The following is a 17,034-nucleotide window of genomic DNA, read 5'->3' on the forward strand; positions in this document are numbered from 1 at the left end:
CAATGGAGCTTGAGATGATCATTCATCTCTTTGAAGGATATTTATGATGCTCATTCAAATTCCTTTTTGAAATTACTGTTTTGCTTATTAGTAATACATTTCAGAAAGACAGGGCCCAACTGAAAGCCTGTCTGTTGCAGAGACATAGCCTGCTCTGAAGAACGTGCAAGTTGAAGGGGACCAAAAAATTACATAAATTCGCATCTGGAACATAAAAGAAATTGGTGACCTCAGCCAGCATCCTGACAAGCAACCATGCACATCACAAAACACACAGGTCATAAGGAAAAGAAGCAGATTTCCACATCATGGCTCATCAGCCCAGGGCTACTACCAAGGACTGACTAAGCTGTGAGCAGTGATCACCTTTCTCCTTCTTACAAACCATGCTCAGTATTAAGAACAAGGCCGTACAGAAAACCTGTGCTATGCTTATCACAAAGTCACAGCAGAAATATGAATTCTCCTGGGCTTCCCACACAATTGGTGATCACAGAAAGCACAGTGAACCTGAAAGAGCAGTTATTGTTCAGTTCCAGGTCTCCACCAGAAGAAAACAAGTATCTCTAAGCCTATTTAAAGAAACAAGTCTAGCTGTAGGCTAAAGTTAGCTTCCTAAGTTTGTACAGGAATGAAGCTTGAGAACATGGTGACTTACCAGGGTTTGCTACTTGTGGCTGCCCTGTCTGCCTTTCCAGCACCCCATGTGCGTGAATGGAGTAGGGTCGTGTGGCATTGTTCTTGAACACAACGTTAAGAATCTCTCCCACTTCTGCCGCCAGAAAAGGACCTGGAGACAGCAATAATATGCTACAGCAATAATATGCAATAGCAAAAACTATCAGTATATCTTCTAAGAATATTCTTACCACTTTTTCATTCTCTTCTCCCCAGAGATACTCCTTTACAATATTTATGATGCTTCCCCTCTCTCCTCTTCCTTAATTTCTGAATAGCACTATACTAAAGTTTGCAACATCTTTATCATCCCATGGCATTAGTTTCAAAAAAGACCAGTAATATTCAAATTGGCTCAACAGTGTCACAAATCAGAGCTGCAGCCTATTTCAAGCGACACACTGCCTCAACTTTGCTGCTCTGTCACCACGTAAAGTCCTGGGTTCATAAAACAGCTGTGTCTCCATAGACTTCCATCAACATTGCAGTGTGCTTGTCCACTTCCCAAAGCCAGACTGCTTTTATCCCAAATGCACTTCTTTTCACAGCTACAGATTTTCAACTACACCTCTCAGACTGCTCTATAGAAGGCAGCAGTTATTTCTTCACAGCTACAGAAATGGCGTTGTGAAAAATGCTTTGCTTGAGACATGGAAGAAATCTGGCAGCAAAGGCAGGCTTAAGAACCCAGCTTTCTAAGACAAGCTGTACTCAGGACCCTCTTTATTGCTTTCTCCATGGCTGGCAGGCCCGGACAACAGACAAGTCTGAATTTCTCCTCATCATTGCACACACAGCAGATGTCTGAGTATGTGGGAGGCCTTCAGATTACAGCCCTTAACCACTGGAGTCCAAGTCCCAGTGCTGTGTGAACAGAAAATGTACCCCTTGCACACTTCCTTACCTAGTATCCCCAGGTGTTCGTCACCATTCGTCCTAGCCTTAGGAGTCTTGAAAGTCCCATCAGTGTACTCCCTGTAAACTGCTTTCTTGTACCGGGAGCCAAGCAGCCCATTCTCGTTGCTCAAAAATATATCGGCGTAGCTGAGAAATGCAGAACGAGTGCCGTGTTACTCAAATGCTCATGGGAAATAAACAGCTAACCTGTGGCAGGAGTTTTGCCAGCTGACAGTTTTCCCACAGACCTGCTGCAGCTGCAAAGGCTGAGGGCAGCAGCTCCATCAGCACCCAGCAGCAGCACGTGCACCATGTCACACGTGGCCAAGTTGCCCTGACAGACTTTACCAAGGTCTGCCGAAAATCCTTGCCCAAGGCATCCCCGAAAGAGATGTACCTCTCCGTGGAGTGGCTGTGGCGCTCCCTCTCCCAGCTCCTGTCGGGCGCGTAGTCCCACTCCAGCTCCTCCGCCGCGATGTAGTAGGTGCGCACCCCCCTGTACGGAGGGGCAGGAGCCAGGTCCCTCTTGCCACACTTGGAAACGGAGTAGTGTTCCCTCATCCCAGCCTGGTAGTGATTGCTCGTCTGGCAGTAGATCTCGAAAACCCCTGAGGGAGGCAGCACAAACAAGGAAAACAGCTCCTCTTAAAGATCCCAGGAAACAGCTGCTTCCCACGCAGGGCTTGTGAGATGGCTGAGATCGGTATGTGAGCTGTGTACAGGGAGTGTTTGTGTAGGGAGCCTGGTTGCCATAGGCTGAGATTAAAAGGGGTTGTTACAGAAACCAGTGAGGAATGGCACAAAGTCCTACACAAAAATCATCTTGGGAAGCTGTTTTACACACACTATAACCAGCTTATTAGATGTAAAGAAACAAATGAGGTAACAATTGTGCTACCATCACGGGTTAAGTAAGAAGTCAAGCCTGCAAATGTCACGGGGAGGAGACAGGCTGCAGCAGCAGAGGCCACCACATCGCATGAAGGAGACATGGCCTTGCGTGTAATCCCAAACTGGGAAGACAAGGGTCTGAAATTAACATGAACCTCTGCAAGCCATGGACAGCAGAATTGCACTGACATCTCTGCTACTTGATTCTGAAAGATGCGTTTGCATGTTTCCATAGATAACAGGCAGCAAAGTCCATCAGGGCTATTACTACAAATATTTAATAGGAAGAAGCAGCAGGCTAGAGAATCAGCCTGGGACAATATAGGACAAGATCCTGTATCTCCCATTCTTCTCCAGAAGCAGATGCAAAGATAAGAGTTTTGGGGCTGTAAATGGGGCCAAACCCGATCTAAAGCACAGCTCAGCCTGTAACACTTGGAACACACAAGTCCACATCGTGCTAATGAATCAGCCATAGGAGCAAATATCACAACTGGAGACTTTTCCTGACACTAAGTTCGATACATAGACACTTACCCTTGTTATCAGGTTGCATGAAGGCAGTAGCAAACGTGTGGGGGAACAGGCTGGTTGAATCCTTCCGCATCCCATTCATCTGCAGGGTATTTCCCTGAAACACAGCTCCATGTACATCTGCTTCACTGCCCAAGCCCAGAAGGTGCCAGGACACGTTGTCTCCTTCACAAACATCCAGCCCAGGCAAGTTACCAAACATAAATCCATTGATGGCTGCAAAGGAGACAACAATTTACTCTCTGCAGGTAGATATCAGCCTGGAGATTCATTCTGTGTATATACTGTGACAGGGCAGGCCTGCCAGTGGAAAAGCATCTTCCTTGTAATTTGGCCCTGAATACGCTCAGGACAGGCTTCCTGAGACAGCCTGTTTCTTGTCCAACATCCCATCCGCTCTGTAGCTTCACTTAATTTCAGCCCAATACAACCCACAACCACTCCAGCATCCCAGCTCTGACTTAACGTGATCACCAGGACGCGTTTTGCAGGTTCAGTCCCGCTGCCCACAGAACACCATCAGGCCATACCATGCATCCTGTTTGACTCCTCAAAGCCATCATCCTTTTTCACAGAAGTCTCTTCCATCCTCAAATAGTACTTTATGTTTGCATTTAAATACCAGCTGAGGTTCTCATCAAACACACTGAAGAGAAGGTAAAATTCTTTGTCGATACCTTTCTAAGATACAATCACAATGATGGCTGTTAATTTTTAAAATCAACTATCCTTACAGATAAAGCTGTTTTGTCTGGCTCTCACTTTCCTCTTTATCTTCTAAATTGGTTCACAGAGGGCCAGGGCTCTGTCCCTTTACTCAAATTGAATGTTTTATCTTTCATTTCACAAGAGGCACCACTTATGCATTTGCCCTGACATTGCTCAAGTGAAGTTATCAACATGTGCCCAAGAACATTACGGTATTGCCTCCTTCCCCCACCACCCTTACATTTAGTGTAGGTTTTACCACCCACCCATATCAGACCTAAAAACAGAATTTGGCTGTTGGGGCAGGCTGATGACTATGTTCCACCCCTCCTTCCTCCTACCACAGGCCTGAATTTATTTTTTTTTGTTGTTGTTTTGTTTTTTTATTACCTTAAAATCTTAAAAATGTAAATTCTCCTAAGAAATGCATCCCACGGGATGGTGAGTTTCCCCATTAACAGAACATTGCTTGCGCTGTCCAGATGCTCATTTTTGTATCAGCTTCCTTAGCTGTACCCAGGAGGACACCCTGCAGAGAGGGCTAAGCATTTTCCAGTGGGGCACAGAGGCATGTGCAGAATGGCTGTGCACCTGTCCCACTTAACCATTCATTAAAAGGTTGCCTAATATTGTGGAGCCAGAATCACCACCCCAGGTGGTTTTTCCCTGTCCTACCTTTCTGTCTCTGTTTTGTTTACTCCCTTTCAATACCTGTAAATGTTTCATCATTACCACAGCTCCTTCATGTATTGGACTTTATATGTTCATGATCCTCTCTGAAGATTCAAAGTTCTACCCTAACGAACACGCTGATCTCCTCTGAACTCTTAGTTTAGCTACATCATGCCACCAGTGAAAGCAGGCAGAAAGCAAACTCCACTAGGGAGGCTCAGTAGAAGCTATTTTCAGATTTCTCAGCCACTGCCTGATCTGAACTGCTAGGTAGGTAGGAAGACAGTAGACTATTTTTCTGCCACCTACTGTTTTTCACAGCAGAAGTCTGTTAACATCTTGCACTTCCCTGGTATATTCATTTAGATTCTTCCCAAGATTTATTGCAATGAGTAGAACATCCCTGAATGAAATTCCAAGAGGAAATTCTGGTCACCCTTCAGATTTCACCTATCTTTCATCAAATCTATAGAACAACATGGATTTTCATATGCTTTTTTTGTAGTCGGCTATGCTTGAAAATGAGCCAACCTTGCAGAATAAATAAGGCTCACCCAAACCTCAAAGCATCTTATCATTCAAGCACACCATGTAGATTTTCATCTGCAAGTATGTCAAGATGTTTTTATTTTGGTGTTTTTGCGATTGCAATGAATATTTCACATGCCTCTGAAGGAAGTACTTTGTTTTAAAGCAAAGCCCAGAAACTATTTCAAGGGCAGCCCCCAGGAGTCCAGAATGCTAGCCTTTCCCACCAGAACTGTGGCATACAAGTGCCCTGATGTTAACATGTTGTTAACATGATGTTAACAGACTTTAATTAGACTCTCTGGACTCACACTGTTGCAGATTTATTTTCATTGTGTTCCCTAATGTTTGCCGATGTTTCCTCTCTCTGCCAGGTTGTTTCCTAACAGTGCGACAGGAAAATCCTTTTTACCTGTTTGTTGTTGTCATCCAAAGTGCCTGGCTTGCAGATGACCAGAGGGCCTACCAAGCCCGAACTGGAGTCTTTGACAGGGTCCACAGCAGAGCTGTACATCCAGGTCAGGCAGGGAGGGTCACTGGATGTTGGTCCAACATGCTTTGGCACAGTCCATCTGTACGTAAAGTTCTGCAGAGGTGCAACAGAAATCCCGTGCTGGGACAGACCTTTAAAACAGAGATTGGAGTGGTTATTCTCAAGGTCCTTGTACAAACTAGTTGCAACTTCTCACCAGGTACACCCACGCTTGGCTTTCATTCATGTCACTAAAACAGCAGGCATCTCAAGGATAGAAGTGGAAGCATTCAGAGGGCGCACACAGAGCTGCTCTCAGTATCACTGAAATTCTTCCCTGGTGCCAAGGCAGAGATGGGCATGGTGACAGCAAATAACGAAACGGATCCAGCTGCATCTAGGATGATGCATGTTGGAAGTGTGTGGTTACCTAAGCTGGAGTGCATTGGGAATGTTTCTCTGCTCACTAGGGTCTCAGACAGACAAATAGTTTGAGCTTTGGTTTACCAGTTTCATTCACAAAAATAGCACCTCTGGAACCATGTTCCCTCAGGCACCCTCTCTGGGCATGAGCTTGGCAGAATGACTCCTTTTCTGAGGCCTCAGGCAGGCTCAGAGGACCAAGCAGGCTCCAGAGCACAACCAGTCTCTCCTGGATGCAGGAACTTCATAGCATGGAGGAGACATAGGCTGTGGAGCTCCACCACCAGGAAGAGCATTAATTTATGGTCTTGCTGCAAGTGCAGAGCACAGCACTATATGGGCTGCTGCAGGGAAATTTAGCTCCATCCCAGAAAGACCCAGCACAATTAAATAAAAAAAAGTTAGCCACAAACCATCATGGTACCGCATCCCTTCCCATGCCTTCCCATAAGACACTCCATGAGGCTGGATGCTGAACGGCCAGGAGGCTTTGTTAAAAAACGTCACCAGGATGGTGTCACCAACTTCAGCTTTTATCACAGGACCTACACAAACACCAGAGAGTGAGTGTCAGCAGCAGAGCAAATCACAGGACAGCCACATGAGCCAAACAAAGCAGGGCCACCTTGGATCCAGGGCTGATGGGAGAAGATTCAGAGCAGAGGTAGATGTGGGATCAGGTCAAATGAGTTCGTGCAACTCCCACTGTGGATGTTGCTTATTTATCTGACCAGAGAATTTTTCATTGATTGCTCTTTCAGTGTGTTTAGTTTAGTAGAAAATAACTGTAATTTGTTTGTATGAAGTCATATCCAAGAATTCCCTCACTTGTCTTCCTATAGGCTGTTGCTGGCAACACCAGTCCTTTTGTTTTCCCTGGCTCCCAGGGTCCAACAAGACTCACAGTTAGGCTGCATCTCCCATTCTATGTATAATTCCACCGCTTCACTTACATTCAGCTGCTTAATACTTTCATGTGTCTCTTTCCCCCCAGATTTGTGTATTAATCCATGTGCTGTTTCCTTCTGTAGCCTCCCCGGGTATTGCTGTTGCTAATTTCTGGTGTCATTAGATTATTAGTCACTGTTGATGCAGGGAACTGGACCACACCTATGTACTTCTCCTGTGTGTGGCTCAGCCTTCATACACGATTCAACTCCCTCTGAAGACTATTTTCTTCTCTCATCTTTCTTTACCACCCTCACTGATACCTGGCTCTAATGGAGAGAGCCCACATGGGAGAGGAAGCTTTCTGTGAGAAAGTGGGGTTTGTACCGTGCCTTGAAGGTAGTCAAAAGCATAAAACTAGGGGCTAGTGCTGTGACCTGTTTAGCTCTGTCTATAAACACTGCTCTGTTGCTCTGATTACTGTCACGAATACTACACTGTGTCCCTCAGCCCTTACTACTGACCTCTGAAGACTGCCCCAGCAGAAAAGCAACTCCCTCTGCTTTACCATCCACATCCTAGGCGTGTGTGCCCCAGTCTTAAGTGTAACTGCTTTAAAACACCTCACTGCATCAAGAAACAAAGGCATAGTTAACTCCTGACATCAGCCCATTGTTCTCACTGGCACTGAAAGAGGCTTTGTGTTGCTGGGTGATTCCTACCGAGTATGCCAAGGTGTTTTTCTTCTTCTGACTGCTGCTTTTCCTCACGGAAACTCTCATCAGTATATTCCACATACTTGGCCTTCCAATAGACTCCCCCAATTCGGTAGAGGCTACGCTTGAAAAACTTCTCAGCAGGGCTAAAGGCAAAAAGCAAATGTCAGGTTATTTTTATGGAAATCAGTCCTTTTCTCCTGCTTCCTCTCCTACAACATGCCCCTCTGGCAATGCCAGCAGCATCTGCAAATTAAGCAGCTTTCTCAGACAAGGGGAGCATCTCTGGTTTAGAATAAGCAGAGCTCATCACTGTGAAGCATTTTCACCCTCCAGACTCAAGTCAGCTGTGTTCAGCAAGCACTGTTGGCACAGGGACCTCTCCCAGCTGAAACAACCAGGTTCAAAGGCACAGGTCTGAACAGCATCTCTCTGTACGATATGCAAAAGAGGGCAATGCAGTAAATGGGAAGACAACACAGCCCAGGGGACAACCACAGTCATAACTGTAAACACACGACAGCTGTAAGGAGGGATTTATTTCCTTTGCCACCACCCTCTCCACCACAGACAGATGTAACCTGCCTTGCAGGAAAGGCAGCTTAGTTACAAGGACAAGTCACGGGTCTAGATAGCTTGCAGTTCTATGGTCTGGAAGAGTTGCTGCATGGTTTTGGATAAATCATTAACCTCTCTGCATTTCTACTTCTTCAGTCTCCAACAGCCTCCCAGGGGAGGGAAGGGAGAGGGAGGCATGCCTTTGTTTCAGTTTCAGAAACCACTGATACCACAATCATTTGACACACGGAATGGAAAGCTGTCATGGAGGTCACTGCACTTAATTTCCTAGAAATTGCTTGCTGCAGCAAGGCTACACTGAAGCATATCCGCAGACTAGCTCTGCCACCCTGTGTCTACTGCAAAATGCACTTGCTTAGTAGCTTATCAGATCTGTGGATTTCTTCCTAGGTCAGGCACACCAAGCAGAAATGAAGCCCAGAGAAAAAAGCAGCAGCTCATGTTCTACATAAACTGGGACTCTCGGAGTCTGCAGGTAAGGCCACAAAACACAGCAGCACACTTCCAAGTGAAGTACCCTGAGATACCTAGTACTGCTTTTGGTACAGTCCAGCTACAGCAGCTGACATTTTTAGTTGGGCTAATCCATGTGAATTGCAGACATGTCGTTTGCTAAGAAGGAAATCCCACATTTTCTTCAGCAGCCTCCTTTCATACTAGAAACCCCCATCAGCCTTTTGCTTACCTGCCTGCCTCACTCAGCTGTTTCCCGCTGCTTTGGTCATGTCCTGAAGGTCCATAGTCCCACTGCACTTCCTTTGCAGCTATGTAGTATTTCCGAACTTTCCCCTTCAGGGCAGGTTCCAGAGCTTGCTGAGAACAGGGCCGGACTTCGTAGAAAGCCCCCATCCCAGCTGCCCAAGACATGGTGGACACACAGGCTTAATGCCTCTCAACCAGCAAACAGTCCCACCTTCCTACCACAAACCAGCCATTCCTTTTCTGTTGTCCCCAAAGGTACATGGCTGGGAGGTGATTAGAAGAATGATTTGAAGGTGATTAGAAGGTGATTTCCCACAGAAAGGATTTTTTCTGCTGGTAAGCAGAGCTTCTTACCTTAAGTATTAGACGCTAGGTAAGGATAGACAGAGAGCAAACAGACCCTTCTCTCCTCAGATGTACCATGCCAGGGCCTCTTACAGGGACTACTGTTCTTAGGGCACTGCCTCATTTTAAGTTTCAGCTGTGCCACTGTTCATCAGTGACCAACACAGAACATCATTATAAGTCACCCCTGGTAAGCTTAGCATATATATTAATAACTAACCCACCACGATTTATACAAGACAAGGAATCACCCATTCAACTATGGACATTTTTAATGGGAATGCTGCCCAAGGCACTGTCCCCTACCACAAAGTGCATCACAAGACCACACTGGGAGAAAAAAGGGAGGCCACTGTGTGGAACACGTTCCAGTGTCTGTCTTACCTTCTATGTGATCATTGAGCTGACAGCTCAGGAGCCATCTCCCAGGGTTACTGGGGATCATGTCTGCTGCAACAAAAGTGGCTGGGAAAAGGCTGGCCACATCTGTCCTGTGGCCTCGAATGTTGAGTGTTTCTCCATGGAAGTAGGCTGTATGAACATCGATTTCATTGCCCATTCCAAAGAGATGCCATGAAATGTGATCCCCAGCACACATCGTCAACATAGGGAGATTCCCAAACACAAAGCCATTAATAGCTGGAAAAACAAACAAGTCAAAAATCAGAGATCAGAAGAAGTGCCTTCAGAGCTTGTGCCTGCAGCTGACAATACAGACAGGTTTGAAGGACAGACCTACCCAGAACTCATACTCTTCTTCTGGAGAGCTCAGTTTCAGAAGTCATTTCCTAACATGAAGCACATTCAGAATCTCCAAACAACTAAGAAAGGCTCACTCAAGCCAAAGATTAGATCAAAATAACATGTTTTCCCCTGGAGTTGCTGCACTGTCCCTGTGACATTGTTTGCTTAGCACGTGATCTCACAGCTTTCTACTACCTTTTTTCCCTCTACCTGCAGCCTGGTATACAATGGCAGATGCGCATTTCAAGATACTAGAGCACTGGCACACCCAGAGTATCTGGACAAAGTCAGTAGCTTCACAAAGATGACACTGACCGTGCATTTTGTTGCTCTCTTGGAACTCTTCATCTTCTTTGTCTACAGAGCCCGGATCTGTGCAGAATGACGCAATGTTCTCATCCAAGTACCAGCTTAGGTTCTCATCCACCACACTGAACATCAGAAAGAAATCAACATCCACATCCTGGCGTCTTTGAGAAGTGCCAGTCAGTATTCCTAGGGTGAAAGAAAAGGCGAATGATTACCCATCCATGCAGAAAAGCAAACATTGGTTTTAAGGGTTTAAAACACCAACAGAAGAAAAACTTCTTATCACACAAGTCAGAGACAGATGCTTTCCCCACCATTCTAGCATGGCTCACTTCAGAGTTCTAGCAATTGCATCCATTTCTAGTACACTGCTGCTACTATATGGCTCAATCCTATGCAGCTCCAGCTCCGCATGGCTGAACTGCAACTCCAGTGTTCTCACTTCTGCTGAAATCAAACAGTACCCCTAATTTTTTAATATACAAACTAGATATCAGGCAAGATTCCCCCTCCTAACATGAATTTAAACAGCCCTCTCAGATCAAGAAGCCTACAAGCTCAGCTGCCTGGCCACTAGAGGATAAAGACAATGCAATGATCAGAACCCAACCAGAACACAGGTACTGTCTTCTTCAGTCATGTCACATTTTCCCATGAGGTTGGGAGCTGCCTCCTGGAGTATCTTCTCATCCTGTCCTTACCCAAGTCACCACAAAAATCTTCACAAAATGAAACTCAGCTGCTTTCCCTGGGAACTTTTACCTTCTTTGCATGTAAGTAGCGGCCCAATTAACCCAGATGCAATATCCTTTGGTGCATCAATATGAGAGTGGTAGATCCAGGTCAAGCAGTTTGGATCATCAGCAGTTGGGCTGTGATCTTCAGGAACAGTCCAAGTATAGGTGTAATTCCCTCCTGGGGGGACAGCATCATCCTTCTTCTGATCCTGGGGGGACATATCAGGATACAGGGATCCTAGAACAATTGAGCAATCACAACATCCATTCAAGAAGAGCAGAGATGTCCAAACATGTAACCTTATACTGAGCCTCTCACACCCAGTAGATAGCTGTGCATATACTTGGGTAGCAGCTTTCAAATCAAGACTCAGCATCCCAAGGTTGAAATAGCACTTAATGTCATTCATTAAAGAGAAACTGAGTCACAAAACCCTTGTAAGGCAACACGCCAAGCAAACAGATCAGCACAGGCTCAAAGGTTATTGCCATTCTGCCTACTGCTGCTTGGCCTTCAACAAGGCCATGTGTAGCTCTCTGGCCTCATACTTTATCATTCCTGTGAAGCTCAATGAAGCTTATCGCACTCGTGGCTCTCATACTGCAGCACTTTAAACAACGAATACAATATTTTCTACGCCACTTTCCCACTAGCAAGCCTTGGAAGCTCTACAAAAATCAAGCAATCCGGACTGTGTACTTTAATGTCCAAGTCAGGAAACTGCTCCCAGACCCATATGCCTACAAACCCAACATTGTGACTTTAAGACTGAAATACATTTGCTTTCCAGCCATACAGCTCTGGGCTAACCAAGTCTGTGGATTCTTTACTGACATTTCTCCTCAGCATATACTCCTCAGTTCCCAACCGGAAAAATCCATCTCCATTATGGTAATGGCTCATTTACCTTCTGAGTCCTTTTCGTAGAAGACACCATGAGGATGGATTGTATACGGCCGACTAGCAAAGTTTTTTAGGTGTACTTTAATGGTATCCCCCACTTCTGCTCGGATGATGGGCCCAAGAAACCCCAGCCAGCCAGGTTTGGGAATCTCAGTGGTGTAGGTGGCATCTGTATATTGCTTGTACACAGATTTCTTGTATGTGCTTCCCACCCTGTCTTTGCCAGACTGCAGGAACGTTGAGGCCTTTCTGTTAAATTCAGAAAAGGGAAAGGCACCATGAGAAATGCATTATACAAAACAGCTTGTTGGTAACACAAGAGTAGTGATGACACGTAGCTTTCTCAGGTAAGCCCTGAAGCTTTCAGCATCACAGAGAACCTCCCATGCTCTACCCTAACACACCCTAAACCAGCAGCAAACTTTCTCTTCCCACCTATGGCTGCTGTGACACAGAACACAACCTATTCACGAAACAGTGAGTGATATAACTGTCTGCTTTGGAGCACATGAAATATAACAGGACGCTGGCCAGTTTATACCTCGGTGCGCCTGGAACCAGGGCCACAAGTACAGTCAGATACCAAACTCCAGCTGATACACAAAGCCATGGCCTCACCCTCCATTTGTCATGAAAGGACAAAGTGCACCCCTGAACTGTGCAAACAAAGAATGAGAAAGATGGTGCTTCTCTGACAATCACAGGTAAGTGACGTGGGAAGACCAAAGCCCTTCCCACTCCCGCTTCCACCTTTGTCGGTCCTTTGGAAACTTATCTCAACACCTTTGTGGGGTTTGCTGCTGGACCACAAGAAGGGATGAAAAAAAGAATCACATGAGCTCTCTGTCAAAAATCCAGACTAAAAGATGCTTTTAGACTCAACGTACTCTTAGCTACTTGTATTATGACAGACAAGACAGGCAGGTATGTACCCTGCACATAATCAGCTTTCAGAGTTAAAAACTCATACAGGTACTAAAGTTCAACACAGGAACATATTTGCTCTTTATGACTATGTCTTAGTAGATAAGAGATGAGTCATGGTACAGGTATGAGTAGGACAGGCCTGAGGGAGAGCTCAGGTAACTTCTCTCACCCCCTCGGAAACCTACAGCAACATACATCCTGAAACAGAGAAACTCAACACCTTGCTCCAGAAGATGAACAGTGGAGGCAAAGACCAATTAACATTGCCTTCATCATTCATTGTATAGCTAGAGCCCAGCCCCTCACCATCTAAAGCTCATGTTTCTGAGGTCATCCCTGGAGCCACTATTATCAAAGTGTATGGACAATTTGTACTTTTTTGCATATCTGCCTCTTTCCCTACATAGTTCATTTCTTCCAAACAAAACATTCTTCAAGCATTTTACCAATTCTAATATTCATATCAAATTATTTTCTTACTGCTAGCAATTTGACTTCTGCAGTCATTGTACAAGTCCCAATAACTAATTGTGTGCAGTGACAATTTAAATACTTCAAGTTTAATAGCCATTACCTTCATTTTCTTCTCTTCATGTGTTATGAGAGAAAGCAAACAAAAAGCACTGCATTTGTTATCACTGCAGGAATTGGTGAAAACACCTTCATTTAGCCTGAATTTTGGGGAGTTTCTTTTTCTGTGAATACTTTAAGTCTATTCAGCATCTCCTGAGAATGGGGAATTTCTCACGCTAAACCAGTGGCCCTTGTTTTTCCTTTGAACCCATCCTAGTCCAGTTGCGTCACTTTGAAACAAAATGTTGAAATCCCCAAGTATTATTCTGTGGTTTATTATAGCATGTGAGCATAAACAACAGAGCAAGCCAATAAACACAATTTATAGAAAAAGGAAAAAACGCAAATATCTTAAAAAAGCTGTGGAAAGCAAGACCAAAAAAATCTAAACAAAACAACAACAGAAAAAATGCCTGGGGTTTTGAAAACCACAAACAAAAACTGTTTTTGTTGTGGCTCAAAGCAATTACTGCAGTTTCTAGATTTACTTTTCCCCCCCAAAAAAAAACATTTTAAAAACAACTAAGGTTTCACTCACGAAGCTCCATCCAGTCTAAGGCTTGAAATCCCATTTACATAAAAAAAAGCCAGCTTCATTAAGTCATTTTCATCAAGGTGAAAACTCATTATGTTTCAGGATAAGTAAGCTGATCTCCAGCTGGAACTACAAAAAATTAAACCCCAGGGCAGAGTATTGCACAATCTGTTCTATTATAGTGTTTGTACTTCCCTCTAGCATAACCAGCATTGGTCACTGGATGCTCCATTAAATTGACCATTCTTTTTCCCGCTGGTACAGTTTCGTACAATAAAACAAGTTAACCATTAAGCTCATAAAGACCAGACACTTAATCCTGTCTCTTGCTTGCTTAGATGCCCCAGCATACTTGCATGAAGTTACCCAGAAAATTACTAGTTTTAGCAAGCAGACTTTAACCAGACTCAGTTCTTACAGAGCAAAACATACAGGCTATGTGCAATGCTTTGATTACTGAACATGTTCTTTCCCGTCGGAGCATAGTTCCAGTCCACCTCACGGATCCCCAGGTAATAGACTCGGGTGATGCCTCCAGCAGACGTGGGTGTTGGCAAATGGATGCAAAACAGCAACAACCAGAACAATTCCATTGTGGCCAGAAGTGAATACTTTGGAGGATAAGCCTATTTGGGAGAAAAGGAAAAACAAACCTAGTAAAACAGAAGCAGAATGACCTCGTAACTTTATCCTAAATAAGCTGGTTTGAAACTACTGGATATTTTGAGAGGGTGTGAGGACATCAGGTAGAAGTCCTGCTGTGGTCATTAAATATCCATGGGTCTGAGACAACAAGGAAATCATCCCCCTAACACACAAGGTGAATGGAGTTTATGCCAGTAAACCTTGCTTCTCTCATAACAGTTTAACTTATTGCTTTGTCTTCTGAACAATTTGGCCACATTACATGTTTCATAATGTTGTACCGCTAACTTGGCAAGATTTCACTCAGTAGGGGATAAGGTGAACAGTCACAGTGCTTGTTAGCACAGCAGGCAGCCATAAATACCTATGCTGTGCAACCATCTTAAGGCCTGGGGGTCCTGAGCAGAATGTGCCACAGGCAGTGGAATTTAAAGTGATCAGTTTTTCACCAATACCAATGTCCCAAATCATCTTGAAGGTCTGCATACAAGGCAAAAGAAAATAATCCTGCACAAGAAACTTGATTGTTAACTGTTGCCTATATCCCTCTGCTCAACTAAGCCACCTGAGAAGTATGACTTAGTAACTATGAAGTAATTGTAAATTTTAACTTTTTTCAAGATTGCTCTTATATTAACTATTTTCTCCACAATCTAGATCGTGAAGTAAGGACCTTACTCATAAAAGCTGTGATTGACAACAAGCTTGGTGTATGCATGAGAAACATTCTGAAGAGAGATCCAATGCAAGTTGCAGAAATTTTATGAAATTGAACCAGTATTCACAATATTTTACCTCAGTGAAGAACTACCTGCACGAAGAAGAAACTGATGCAATATGGAGGAGTAGAATTACACCAGAGGATAAAAAATAGCTTGTGAATAAAATGGATGAGAAAATAAACACAAATCACATGAAAATGCTTAAGAAAGATCTCATCTGTTGATGTACTTAAAGCTGGATGCAGCCAATAACCAAACTGACATCTAAAATATATGTCCAGCTCTTTATACACATAAAAGCAACTTTGAAAAAGTTCAGCAGAGAGAAACAGGAAATGTGAGAATAAGAAAAATGCGATCTATCAAGGATATTTAAGGTAATCGGCTTTCTTGAACTCCAAAAAGAAGGGGATGGTGACATAGCAGCACACCAAGCAGACAGGGTTTTGTTTGCTTTTATAAAGAGGTTTGTCATTATTTATTCTCCCGTCTTTGGTAATAACAACATGAATTGGAGTTTTATTTGTGGCAAAAGTAGATATTCTGTAAGGCTTTGGCTAGCACGGCATCACACACAACAGGCTTTCCCAGGGAAGCTGTGAAATCTCTTACCAGACCTGATGCCCAATACATTGGATTGGACCCCAGTACACGGCAATGGACAGGACACCTCCTCACATCACTTCCAACCCGCAATTCTGTGATTTCCAAACGTGCTGTCCTATTCTCAAAAGCTAATTATCATACAGTATTGCTGGTTCCACGCATGCATTAAATTTAGAAGTTGAAAGAAAGCGTCTCTCCGCTTGGAAACAGCTCCTTCCCTCCTTCCCTGGATCCGAGGCACCTCCGCCCCCCCGCACGGCTCAGCCCCCCCGCAGCAGCTCTGCCCGCGAGCCCCTCAGGAGGGCAGCGCCAGGTTCCCAGCACCCGAACGGCCCCGTGCCGCGGGGAAGCAGCGGGGCAGGGCAGACCCCGCATCCCGCGCCAGGGAGGCCGAGCTGGGGCCGGGCGCCGCTGAGACCGGGCACTCGGTGCGGGCTGATGGTTACGGCCTGTGATCTTACCGGCTGTGACAGCGGTCTCTGATCCTAGCAGAGGGCAAAGCTTAGGCTGCGTACCGAGGCCGAGCGGTGCCTCTTGGAGCTGGCCACGAAGCCTGCCCGCCGCCAAGCCCCGGCTGTCAGCCCGCGGTTTGTCCGTGCCCGAGCCCCTGCCTCCCGCGTTAAAGCTCAGCGCTGCATCACCGCAGCCTGTATCTGATAAACTGACCTGAAGCCGCGGCAGCCTAAACGCCGTGCGAATTCGCTCTGGTGTTGAGCGAAGTCAAGGAGGAACCTTCCCGACAGCAGAACGGGGCTTTGCGGCCGTCCCGTCCCGAGCCCGGGCACGGCCGGGAAGCGGCACAGCCTCACCCAACCCAGGGCCCCGGGCTGGGCTGGCTCCGTCCCCACAGCATCTCCTCAGCACTCTGCTAATGGAGGCGAACAGCACCAGTAACCTTTACGTCCTTTCCCCAAAAGTTCATTTTTCATTGAAATCCGTGACAAGAAACCAAAAAACCCCAAACGGTGTGTTCTGCTCAACGAACCTCGACGTTTCACAGCACCGCCTCCGCTGCCAGGCGCTGCTGCTGCCGACCCCTCAACGCAACCGGAGGGGCAAGCAAACGGCAAGCCCCGAGCTCCGCACGCTGCCGGCCGCTCAGCCCCGTTCCGGCGCATTCATTCCGCCTCCCGCGCCCCGGGCTCGCCCCCGACGTTGCCCCGGGGACAGGCACTGCCCGGGGGGACACGCGCGCGGCGCCCCGACCCCCCCGGCCCCTCCCCCTTACTTTTTGGAGCGGGGCAGGTGCGGGTCCCGACGCGGCGCCGTCAGCTGGGAGCCATTCCCCAGCACCGCGAG

The 17,034-nt window shown here is 45.8% G+C and overlaps 1 protein-coding gene across 1 annotated transcript in view; it reads right to left on the reverse strand.

Annotated features, from left to right (window-relative positions):
• The window catches only part of HEPH (hephaestin), a 28,099-nt gene extending 11,258 nt beyond the window's left edge, over positions 1-16,841 (reverse strand). The window contains exons 1-15 of the mRNA XM_072043115.1: positions 16,721-16,841; positions 14,195-14,388; positions 11,732-11,976; positions 10,849-11,061; positions 10,093-10,272; positions 9,418-9,672; positions 8,672-8,840; positions 7,414-7,553; positions 6,217-6,348; positions 5,321-5,532; positions 3,531-3,681; positions 3,004-3,216; positions 1,973-2,183; positions 1,583-1,722; positions 659-790 (exon numbers count right to left, since the gene is read on the reverse strand). Coding sequence (XP_071899216.1) covers positions 659-790; positions 1,583-1,722; positions 1,973-2,183; positions 3,004-3,216; positions 3,531-3,681; positions 5,321-5,532; positions 6,217-6,348; positions 7,414-7,553; positions 8,672-8,840; positions 9,418-9,672; positions 10,093-10,272; positions 10,849-11,061; positions 11,732-11,976; positions 14,195-14,355 — 2,554 coding nt within the window. The 5' untranslated portion in view covers positions 14,356-14,388; positions 16,721-16,841. The remainder of the gene's footprint in view (positions 1-658; positions 791-1,582; positions 1,723-1,972; positions 2,184-3,003; positions 3,217-3,530; positions 3,682-5,320; positions 5,533-6,216; positions 6,349-7,413; positions 7,554-8,671; positions 8,841-9,417; positions 9,673-10,092; positions 10,273-10,848; positions 11,062-11,731; positions 11,977-14,194; positions 14,389-16,720) is intronic.
• Between the last annotated feature and the right edge of the window lie 193 nt (positions 16,842-17,034).

Source organism: Anas platyrhynchos, chromosome 10 (genome assembly GCF_047663525.1).
Source record: "Anas platyrhynchos isolate ZD024472 breed Pekin duck chromosome 10, IASCAAS_PekinDuck_T2T, whole genome shotgun sequence".
In the NCBI taxonomy this organism is placed as follows: domain Eukaryota; kingdom Metazoa; phylum Chordata; class Aves; order Anseriformes; family Anatidae; genus Anas; species Anas platyrhynchos.